This window comes from Adelges cooleyi, unplaced genomic scaffold (genome assembly GCF_023614345.1).
Source record: "Adelges cooleyi isolate 19-005CV unplaced genomic scaffold, UGA_ACOO_1.1 ACOO_flye_CR_arks_rails_tigmint_CR_PRNA_108, whole genome shotgun sequence".
NCBI lineage: Eukaryota > Metazoa > Arthropoda > Insecta > Hemiptera > Adelgidae > Adelges > Adelges cooleyi.
In genome coordinates, this window is record NW_026095761.1 from 28,301 (window position 1) to 41,223 (window position 12,923).

Genomic DNA, 12,923 nt, shown 5'->3' on the forward strand with positions numbered 1-12,923 from the left:
GTCTAGATTAAAGAAAAAAAGATAAATTAAAGCCATGTAAAATGAAAAAAGGGCTATGTTGAGAGGATATTTGGGGGGTATTATTATAACTAAATGTTATGTATGGCAAATAGAATGACCATCTACTTTGATTATTATCTGTAATGTAATGCCTGATAGCCTGACATAATACGCCATTTACTCTCTCCGTAAAACCTTGCGTTTGTGGAGAATAACTTGATGAAAAGATTTGTTTTATTCCAAAATTATTACATACATCCCCTAGACTCTTGTTTCTGAAATGCAGGCCTCTATCACTTGTAAGATATCTTGGTACACCGAATATTGTGATGATATGTATTAGAAAGTTAATGACTGCTGTAGAGTCAGCAGCTTTCGTTGCTTTTGTTAAGATATATTTAGAACTTTGACAAGTTACTACTAGAATGTATTTCTTATTGTTGCTAGTTGGAAGTGGTCCTAAGAAATCAGCTGTTAATCTTGTCATAGGGCTGCAAGTATTCAGGGGTATTGGTTGTAATTGACCTGCTGGTTTTGTATGTGGATTTTTGTTGATTTGACATTGATGACAACTTTTTATGTAATTTGTGACATCTTTTATTAGATTTGGCCAGTAGTATTTGATTTGAATAAGTTTAATTGTTTTGGATATTCCCATGTGTGATGCCATAGGTGGGTCGTGATGTGCATATATAATTTTGTTTATTAAAGCTTTGGGAATTACTATTAGATTACTGATATTTTGTTTTGGGTTATGCTGTTTGAAATATAGTATGTCATTTATAATTGTATATCTTCTTGATAATTTTTTTATTTTGTGAGAGGTGTTTCCTTCTTTTATGGCAGTTATTAGATCTTTACAAAATGAATCTTCTTGTTGGCTCTTAATTATATCAATGTTAGGTATTGTTTCATTATTTATGTTGTTTATAATTTTATTTAAAGTGTTGTTTGTTGTATTTTTAATTTGCTCACTCTTATGAATGTCTGTATTTTCATGTATATGTTTGTAAGTTTCTGTTATATATTCGCTATTTTTTTTATTATTTAATGTGTTGTCTGTATTATCAGATTGGTTTGTGTATGTTTTAATGTTATCAATTTGGCCTAATTCATTATTATCATTACTATCAGTTATGTTGTTTCTATCTGTATTTTTTGTGTGTAAATTTTGTATATTATCATTATTAATATCACATATTTCCCAAGGATTATTATTATGATTAATATTATGTGTATTTGTTTGGCCTGTGTAATTTTTATATTTTTGTGTTATATTTATGCCATTATTATTATTGTGTGTTTGGCTTATCATATTGTTATTATTATTTGCTTGTTTATTCGATATGATGTTATTATTATCAATACGGGGAAATTGAAATATTACTGCATCTATTATATGCATAATGCCTTCTCGTGATAAGCAATCAGCTACTTTATTTTCTTTGCCAGGTTTATGTTTGACTATAAAATCAAAGTCAAGAATTTTCAGTGTTAAGCGAGCTATTCTGGCTGATGGAATTTTTAAATTTCTATAATATGTTAGGCTTATGTTATCAGAGAAAACTGTGAATTTTCGACCCCATAAGTATTCTCTAAAATAAGTTATTCCAAATACTAAGCCTAGAAGCTCTAATGTAGTACTTGAGTAGGATTTTTCTGTATTTTGGACTTTACGTGATGCATACCCTATCGGTCTTAATTTGTTTGTACTATCAGGTTGTTCTAGAATTGCACCAAGGCCGGTTAAAGATGCATCGACTGTTAAAAATGTCTCTTTGTCATCAGAAAAATGTGCTATTACTGGTTCAGAAGTAAGAATTTTTTTTAGTTTGTTAAATGCAATCTCATGTTCGTCTGTCCATTTAATTGTTTTTGTATTGTCATTTTTTGTTAGTTCAAACAAAGGGTGAGCTATTTTAGAGAAATCTTTTATTAGTCTTCTGTAATAGGAACACATTCCAATAAAGCTGCGAACTTGTTTAGGAGTTTTTGGTGTAGAAAATTCAGTTATAGCAATTGTATTCCTAGATAATGGTTTTAAACCATCTTGAGATATATGATGTCCTAATAATTCTATGCCTTCTGCGAAAAATTTACATTTAGAAGTTTTTAATGAAAATTGATATTGGTTTAGTATTTCGAAAACTTGGCGTAGGTTGTTAAGAGCTATATTGAAGTCTGTCCCGAATGTTGCTAAATCGTCTATAAATATTATAACTGATTTATATAAATGTTGTGAAAAAACTTGATTTAATTGCCTTTGAAAAATGGCACTTGAGTTTTTAAATCCCTGAGGTAATCGTGTAAATGTCATTAAACCGTGTATTGTAGTAAAGGCTAATTTATATTGATCTTGTTTTCTAACAGGAATTTGAAAGAAGCCACTGTTTAAATCGAGTGATGTAAAGAATTTTGCTCCTTCCAAACTTCTAAATAGATCTGTGGTTCTTGGAAGGGGATATTGGTCTGGTTGAACTAGATTGTTTAACTCTTTGTAGGATACCACGAGTCTAAATGAATTTTTTTCCTTTTTCTTTACCAGAAACGCGGGAGATGCAAAATTAGATTTTGTATGTACAACAATATTTGCTTGTATTAGTTTATCTAACTGATTTTTTAGTTCTGTTCTCTGTGCTGGGGAGACCCTATGAGGTGGGTTAAACTTTGGTTGTGTAGCATTGTCTTTAAGTTTAATTTCACATGGTGGTACTTTAGCTGGTTTTATTTGAGATGTGTCAGTTGAAAATATGTGTATGTATTTTTTTATGAGTTTAGCTAGAATGTTGTGTTGATCAATAGTTAAGTGGGAAGATATAATTAATTCAGTGCCATCTTTGTCAATTATTTGTTCTTTATTATTAGAATTGATAATATTTATAGTTTCATTTTTAATTATATCAGGTATCATAAGTTTTTTGCAATTGGCTTCTACAAAGCTTAAAGGTAGGAAATTTTCTGTGTGTATTATTTTGATGGGTATTTTGTTTGATTTTTTATTGTTTAGGATAAGTGATCCTGGAACCCAGTGTGTACCTTCGTGTAAATTATATAGTACTACTGGTTGTCTAAGTCCTGTACCAAATACATATCCTATTTTAGTTTTATCTGAATAAATATATGTGTCGAAATTGTAATGATTGGCAATGGCTGCTAATTGATCGTCACTCCACCAGTAATTTGGAAGTTGTTCTAAATTGAGTAATCTACATATATCAGCTAGATTGATTATTCTAGTTGATTTATTATCATTTATTGCGTTTACTAATGAATAAAGACCACAGTTTCCATCTGATAGTACATTTTCTCCCTGATGATATTTAGAAAATGTTGCTTTGAATATTGGATTTATATTATCATCTGAGTTGATGTCTATTGCATTCACAGTTTTTGTGTATTTTTTAAGGGTTGATATAATGTTATTTGCGTATGTTTTTTGTTTAATAGGTTCTTGGCATAGTAGTATTTGTATTCCCGTATGGTTAAATATTTCAAAAATCATATCTTTTATTACATCCCAGTTAAGTTGGCCATATGCCGTAATGTCTTGTATTGAAATTGCAATATGTGAATAGAAATCTTCTATAGCGGTAAGTTTTAGGTTGTATAATCCATCAAAGATATCTAAATATGATATTGGAGATTGGCAAGATTCTGTTATTACCATGTAATGAATTATTCTTTTATCTAATATTATAGTGTTTATATGGGCTAAATATAAATTAATGTCTTTTAATAAATTTGTTGTTTGACCATATTTGTTGAAAATGTCTACTGATATTTGAGTTTTGTAGTTAAGGTCTATGGATATGCAAGATAAAATAGAGTATTTTTCTGGAGAATGTATGATATTTATGTCAATTTCTTTTATGTTGTTTGATTGAAGAATATTTTGAGTTAATGTTTCTTGTACATTTTTTATTATTTGTGGAAATTTGTTGTTCATGATTTTTGTTTTAATTTTGTCGTTTAATTGAATTGTTTGTTTAGTATAATCTATTTTAGCTTTATTGTGTTTTAGAAAATCATTTCCAAGAATAATTGTGCTACTTAAGTTTTCAATTACACATACTTGGATAGGGAATTGTTTATTCTCAATGGTTAGAATTATTTTTGTTGTGCCTAAAAGATTTAATGGCGATTTATCTGGGCCAGAAAGTTTATAGTTGTGTGTTTTATTTATGGAATTGGGGTTTATTAAATCCGGGCGAATACAGTTAATATTGGCGCCTGAATCAATTGTTACTTCTATCCATTGATTATTTAATTTAGCTAAAATATATAATGCATTGGCTTTTCTATTTTTATTGAGTATAATATGTATAATGTCTGTGTTTTCGTCAAAATTGGTGTTAGGTATTGGAGTTGAAGGTAAATGCACTCCAATGTGGACATTTGACCTATTTATTCGTTTTTTGTGTTTTGAATTTTTGAATAACAATTTTCATCAGTGTGATATCTTTTATTGCAAATGGAACATTGCAATTTCCACTTACAATTTTCTGATGAATGGTTGGAGAGTGAGCAGTGTTTGCATTTTTCAATGGTGCCAAGATTTCTATTATTGTTATAGAGATTTTGATTTTTGTTGAAATTATTATAATTGTTTTGATAGTTATTTTTATTATGTGTGTTATATGCATTATTTGGGACATTGCTGTTGTTGAACCTTTTGTTGAGGTTTTGATTTTGGTTTTGACGTTTGTCTATATCATTGTTGTGATATGATTTATTATAATTGTTGTATCTGGGATTTTGATAATTTATTGGCCTAGAATTTGATTGATTTGGGTAGTTTGTTGGTCTAGGGTTATACTGATTTTGGTAATTTGATGGTCTGGAATTATATTGATTTTGGTAGTTTGATGGTCTGGGATTGTACTGATTTTGGTAATTTGGTGAATTATATTGATTTTGTTTATTAAGTAAAGTTTCCAAGTTGGATATTTTTTGTGTTAATGTTTCTAATTGTTTTTTTGTTTTAATGTCTTCAACATTGAAAACGTGTTCTCTAGTTATTTGATTTTTTATATCATTTGTAGATTGATTTTGAGTTCCTTCTAGCATAAATTCAACGGATTCATATTTTCTAATGTTCTTTTTTAGATCATCTAGAGTATTATTGTCTAATATCCCCACATATCTAGCGATGTTTGGTTTTAGTCCTTTCATTATTGTATGTACTAACTCAGATTGTGACATGTTGGGATCAATTCTTTTACAGAGATTTTGTGCTTCATTAATATAAGAAGCAATAGATTCATCTGGAAGTTGTTTGCGTTTTTCTAACAGTGTCCTAAGCATATGTGTTTGTGCTATGGGTTCGAATTCAGATCTAAGTGATGTTTCTATTGCATTCCAATCTGCTGATGGGTTAGTTTTTTCGAAATTTTCATAAAAGGTAAGGGCTGTATCACTTAGATAAATAACTAGAAATGATTTTTTTTGTTCAGAGGTCCATCCGTTTATTGATGATGCTCTGTTGTATTTATTTAGAAACGAGTCAACACTTTCATGTATTGCTCCTGAAAATTTAGAAGGCTTACAGAATGGAATTCTTTCAGTCATTGTGGAAATTTTTTGAAAATCAGATACTAACCAATCGCCTTTAAGGTATCTTATAAGTCTTTCTCGAAGTTCGTCTGCTGATCCTTCGACTTTTAATTTTCTCTTAGCTAAATTTTCCTTTATAGAATTAAAGGGTGCTTTTTGAGCCCACAATATATTTTGTGAATCGTCTATGTCATAAATATTTATTGAGTTTATTACATTAGTGTCATCATTCTGATTTTCCATTTATGTGCATTTTATGAAACGGAAAAATTTCAAACAACAGAAAAATTAAAACTAGATATGGTTGGTGAGATGTTAATATTTTGTGAATGATTAATCTTGTGTTGTATATTGAAATGTTCTATGTTGTCATGTAAAATGTAAATTCAAGCATCTGAAGTAATTCAAGAAAGAAAATTTCTATTGAGGAGGGAAATAGTATGCCTCGAATGGTGTTTGAAAGAATGAACATATATGATTTTTTTATTAAATCTTTGTCTACGATTTCTGTTTCTTTGGCAGATTGAACGTGTACTTCTCTTAGAAGTGTTCTATATTTTTTAAAATCAGTTATTTCGGTATTTGAGCCTAGTTTTGTCAGGAGTATTCTTAGAATTTGTTTTATTATGATTCTTTGTTGTATTTGTATTACTTCATTAGTAAGTGATGATTCATTTATAGGATGAAGTTCTGTTAGACAAGCTTCATGGATTTCAATCAATTCTAAAATTAATTCTTTAATATTTGTTGGGTATATTATTCCTCTAATTATTTTGGATTCAAAGAAGTGTAAATATCCATATAGATTTTTTGGACTGAATTGATTGTTGTCGTTAGTGATTATCCAGATTATGTCAGCAATAAATGTAGTTAGTTGATTTTTAGTTCTGAATTCAAAGTGTATGGAGTATCTTGATAAAATGTGTTGTATAATAAGTTTGGTGGTGTTATTTATTTTTAATGCGTTAGATGTGTTCATTTGAAAATGTAGTAGTTATGAATCTGATGTACAGTGATGTTGTGATAGTTTAAACTAATGTTTCTCTAATCGATGAATTAGTAAGTTCAGAATACATTGGAGCACACGCAAGAAGTTGTTCTTCGGTTAACCTTATAATAAGGTGTAGGAGGTCAGTTAGTTTATGTATAATAATTGTTTCTGATGTTGGTAAGTTTAAATCTTTATTTATTTGGGAGATGCAAAATCGTTGAATTGTTAAAGATTGAATTATAGTTAATCTTTTGTGATTAGAATATTCCCAGATTATGTTTGTGATAAATTCAATTATATCATAATGATTGTGGAATAGAGTATTTTCATAAATTTTTATAGTTCTTCTTAAGACAAATTTGACTGTTTTTATAAATTGTTTTTTGGAGGGTTTGGTCATTTAAGTGTTTAATTATTAAATACTTTTATGGTAGTATGGAATTTATTTATTTGTTTAATCGAGAGTTGCTTCTATTTCTATGTTGCCAAAAATGATATATTTTTGTGGAATGTATTTGTATATTTGTTGTATTGTATGAGATAATATGAAATCTAATGCGAGTGTGAGTCTATGAATTATTATTCTCTCTGTGATAGGAGATGTTAGACTATCTCGTAAGTATTGAATAATAAATCTGTAAAGAATTATTGTATGTGTTTGTTTGATGTTATTTTTAAATGAGATATTCCATAAAGTATTCGCAATAATGTCTAATGTTTTAAAAAAATTGTGGAAAGTTCGATTTTCGTATTCAATTATTATTTGTTTTGTTAATTCTTTGATTATAAATAAAAAATCTTGTTTAGAAGGATATGACATTTAAAATAATTTCAATGTTTTAGTGTTTGTATTTAAATATATTTTTTAACAATAATATAATTTGGAAGGAAGAATTATTATGAGTTTAGCAACGGCTAATTCAAATATGATGTGGCTTGGAAACGAGTTCTTAGTTGGGCGCCAAATTGTAGTAATAAAAATGGGTAGCTAAAAATAGGGATAGGAGGGGTAATCTGTGATGTCTTTATGAAATTATTTTTAATATATGTATGTGTGCTTTTAAATGTGTCCTACTCTTCCATATCCTATTACTACAATAGTATGCTAGTGTTAATAAGCTTTCACGTACCTTATGGCTCAGCTATAGAGTGGAAATGCGTTGTCTCGCTGTCCTCCGTTGTTCCTTTGTTGTCTGTAGTGACTGAAAATAGAAGTCCCGTACGACACGCACTTACCGAACTCGTTAGTTTCTAATAGATACCGAAAGTTTTACTTAATAACACGCGTACTACTAGGTGTAATGTATTAATGATCCGGCTCGGAGTGTATTCCTGTTCGTCCAAATAAAGTTACCCTTTTCAGATATATTTTTAAGCGTTTTTAACTTGGTGATCCTCTAGCATGCTACGTGATAACTAGTCAGAGGACTACACTAATTCGTTTAGAAGATCAGACTACTAGGCTGCGATATTTAGAAGCAACAGACCTTAAGGGTCCATATTTAACCTCACTAAACAGCCGCTACTCTAGTTGTCTTCCCTTAGCTAAACACTAATTAATTAACTACTTAACTACTTAAATTTTCCAATCGCTGACGAGAACATCCAAATTCCAAGTGAATAATTTAATTCAAAGGAATTGGATCCCTAGAGCTGCTTTACGCTTCTCAAGAGAATTAAATGAACCAGGCCAGTCTCTCGGACTATGTTAAGATAGCTAAATTAATAGACGAATTATTAAATGAAACAAATAAATAAACACAATGTTTTGTTGTGCATAGGACTTGGAACATACACTGAGTCAAAACCATAAACAATTACGAAAAGAATCGGTTAACTACGCACACCCTGCCTAACAATTAAATAATTGATAAGTTGCAGACGATTGTAGCTAAACGACTGAGCGGCGACAAGCCCGTCGTATTGTCTTATATAGGGAGTAAATGCGTCATTAGCAGGGGGTGAGGTATGAAATGTTTCCTAGGATAATCATCCAAGCGTACAATTGTATGGTATGAGTCAGCATATGTTATGTGTCATGTTTATTTTAGTACATCCTTTAATACTTTTATAAAATACTGTATTTGAAATAATATATAAATAATTGTGTGCGATATTATTATTTGTGCATATAATTGATCTTATATAATTGACATTTTTGATTAGTGCATATATTGAATTTAGTGCATATAATCTTATCATATATAGGGGTATTTTTAGTGCATATAATTTCATGTATTGTGTGTTGTGTATTATGTATTATGATATTACATGTAAATGATTCAATGAGTACAATATAATCATTACAATAAGAAGAGAATGTTATTATATATTTAGACGTGTGAAGTAGTAAAGATGTGCCCCACGTTTTTCTAGTTCACCTGTCCTATTTGGTTATCAAGACCACCGGAAAGTTATTTCATACTTTTTAAAGCTCATAAAAACGTTATTTTTAGATTAATTTTTTAATCTACTTTAGTTATTTTGTTCTTTTTCGTTTTCGTATGTACGTATCTACTATATATTTAAATGTGCAATGTTATTTAATGAATATACATATTATTATACATATATTTTACATATAAATAATATTATTACAATATTATATAATAAAATCCGTCCATTTCGTCTGTAAGCGGTGATTGCATTAGAAAAGGCTGCATGGTCAAAAGGATTATAATACGAATTAGTAATCAATTTAAAAGCTTATAATTTTAGATTTATTATTGTATAAATTATCATAAAAGTTGAAATTAAGTTGTGATTACTATATAAATTATCATAAAAGTGTAATGATGGGAACGGATTTGAACCTGGTACCGCTCATATCCGAGCACCGTTCACGCCCAAACGCACCACGCATAATTTTTGCTGGCGGGTGAGAAATAAGTCTTTTTGAATTGCAAGATTCCACCGAGAATGACGGACAAGAAATCGACCCCATTTTAACCCCCTTAGGAGTAGAATTTTCAACCTCTTGTGGAATTATAATGCATTGTCATCGAATTGTGAGCTACCCTGAAAGTTTCAGCCGGATAGCTAATCGGGAAGTGCTCGAAATTTGAGTTGCAAGATTCCACCCGGAACGACAAACAAGATTGTGAGTTCATAAAAACGTTATAAAAAAGTATAATTTCATTGAAATTTTATCAATGAACATTCTGTTTTACTTATTATAAAACGTGTAAGTATGTTTTGAAAAACTTTTTTTTTTTTACAGACTCAAGAGACAATTTATTGTTGGTAAATTATTACTATAATATAATATTGTAAATGTTGTTTCATATACTTTAAGTTTTTTTTAAATATAAATTTCAATAATAAAAACTGATTTGATTATAACTTCAATAAAAAAACTCAAAACTGTATTTTTAAATGTTTAATTCGAAAAGAACTCGACAACGTACTTAAATAATATGTTATATTTTTTATAAGTCTATGATATACGGCCATTATATCGGGAATATCCGATAAGTCATTATATTTGATAGTGGTCCTACAATTTTTTGTTGGATATTAATTATCATTATTATTATAAGTAAAAGTAAGTAAAATATAAGTTGACATTTAAGAGAAAGAAACTAACACAGGAGACAAGTCACACAGTGAATTGAAAATAGTCCAAGCCTTATTGCATTAATTATGAAATGTTCAAGTTTTCCCCTTTAAATAAACAATACTAGCCGCACAACATACACGAATAATAATCGTGCATTTTTTATAAATATTGTATATGTTGGTACCCCTTTGAGTGGCTGTTTGTCGAGTGGCTTCGTGTCGATTTTCGGTGGTCGTTTGTCGAGTGGCTCTTTGAGGTGTAACCATAATTATTACATACCTACTACATTCTTAGGCTTATGTTGTCATCAGCTGGAATCTGTTTAATGATAACGATTATTCGAATTTCGAGCAAAACGAAAACACTGTCGTTACGTACATCATACCATTGAAATTATCACCAGTCCTTATCAATCGATATGTCCGTTTCTGCATGGTTCGTATAAAACATCAAGAGTGTACGGCACGTTCTTATTAGCTAACCCGTTGTCCACAAGTTGGCTGCCTACTGTGTATCGCGCTGTTCGTTTGTTGCTGTCCAAGTACTTGTTTAGTGATTTGTTAAAAAATTTTTTTATACAAATTCACCGCTTGCGTCCAAACCGGATAATTTACACACCTCGTAGGGTACCGTAGGTTTTTTCATTTTGGAAAGTTTTTGTTATTTTTATTGTTGACGTCAAATTTTGTATTTATAATATTTATTGTTCATATTCATATTTATATTACCTTTACGCTACAAAAGTTACCTTTAATAACTGCTTAGTAAAGTGATGGCCGTGTGTAGCTCAGTAGTTAAAACTGTCGTACCCGATTACAGCAATGGTGACTGCGTCAAACTGTGCAGCGAACACTATCGTCCACCAAAAGACAATCTAGCGTACCGGCATCTTCCCCCAAATACGGACACCGTGCAGACTAAACCGTTTCCGATTAGAGGTAATTGTTCTTTTTGTATATTTCTTTAAAATGTATATAATATTCAAGAACTTCATAATATTTATATAGTAATACAGTTTGCATAACTAGCTCTAAAGATAAGTCCTTTGATAAATAATGCTCAGTCTGTCAGTAGAAATACATTTTTTAATCCTTCCCTACATGTGTACAGTATGACGTTAACTCGCAAAAATTGTAACAAGGTAATTAAATCTCGTGTCCTATAATAATGTCATACGTAGACTGATATTTATTTATCCATATTTTTATCATTCATTCGTTGGTTTACAAAGTATGAATTGTAATAATGTTCTTTCTTGATTAGTTTAACCAAGGAGTAGCAATTTTAATAGAAGTTATTAAAAAATAACTACATATTAGATAAAGATTTTTAATACTACATTTTAATTAATTTTATAAATGACAAAATGGATAAGTAAAAAATGTATCTAAATCAAAACTAATCTCTATCTCATTTATACTGTTTGTCAAAAATTGCATTGTTCCAATACAAAATTATCCATTTGAATTAGGTACCTCAATAAATTGAGTGTTATGAGTAATAATTCAAATATACTACTTGAGTGGTATTCTTTTAAATCGTTCAATATACTAACATGTTCTGTAGTTTATCGTACATAATTTTATAATCAGTAATTTTTAAATAAAAACAGTTCCCTACTATTATAAAATCAATATTTGTTAATCTTTCATTGACGTCAATACCTATTATGATTAGTACTTAAGTTAAACTATTGTTTAATTTTTATTAAATCGGTACTGACATTAAATTTGCAATAAATTATGTATTAATTATACTTTTTGTAACAAAACAATAGGAAAAACTATTTGTAAAGATTTGGTACTTATTATATTCGTTAATGATTACTGTTAATAATTACTGGATCTAGAAATATTATTCTTCTATTTACTAAATCATATTTTCAGGTTCATTAATTTGTATTACATTTATAAAGAAAACATTTTGTTAAATGACAGATTACTAGTAGGTACATTGAAAAAAAAACATATTTACAATTAACAGCTTCTAAGCTTTGCATCAGATTTAAAAAAAAAAAAATATATATATATATATAGTTTACATTTTTAAGGAATTAGCAATATTTCGGTTTTATATAAGGTATTTGCTCACATGTAACACTTAACAACGTAATATTACCGCCAGTTAAAACTATCAAATATCTAAGAGTTCACTTTGACCAAAAATTATTTGGTGTCATCACATCCGCTCCACTAAACTAAAACTGAACGCCCGCTTGCAAAACGTTTCCTACACTATATAAATCAAAGCTATCACTCATATAAAACTCATTTTGTGCAAACTTTTACTCAATCCTCTATGACCATATGAAATGCAAATCTAAGACTTTGCAAAACACTCTAACCTAAATAAACTACAATTATCTCCAAACAAAATACTCAGTCTTTTAACAAACGCTCTTCCCTATGTATTTAACTTAACACTACACCAAGACCTATAAATCAATTGTTAACAGTCTTCAGTTAACTGTCTTCCAAGTTGCTAAACAACTTTACATCCGTTATCACAATTCCCAAGAAAATCATCTTGATACACTTTACAAAATATTTCACTACCAAATATGCTCAACAACCCTCTCAAAAGGCTAAAAAGGAAGTGGTGCAGTGATCTTCTCTCCCCTTAAGTAAGAATAAAAACCATAAGACTGCTATCAGTGGGCAGCTTCTCTTTTTCATGCTCTCATCGTCTATCACTTGTGTCATCATATATAGTATTGTACTAAACTTGTATAGATTGTATATTTAAAATAAATGCGGAAAAATATCCAAGGTGAAGGTAATATGTAATTATTAGGTAAAATTAAGGGCTATTTAGTATTCA

At 29.4% G+C, this 12,923-nt stretch overlaps 1 protein-coding gene across 1 annotated transcript in view; it reads left to right on the forward strand.

Annotated features, from left to right (window-relative positions):
• Positions 1–10,562: 10,562 nt before the first annotated feature.
• LOC126838910 (6-phosphofructo-2-kinase/fructose-2,6-bisphosphatase) overlaps positions 10,563–12,923 on the forward strand; it is a 28,092-nt gene continuing 25,731 nt past the window's right edge. The window contains exon 1 of the mRNA XM_050573696.1: positions 10,563–11,041. Within this exon, the coding sequence (XP_050429653.1) occupies positions 10,876–11,041 (166 nt within the window). The 5' untranslated portion in view covers positions 10,563–10,875. The remainder of the gene's footprint in view (positions 11,042–12,923) is intronic.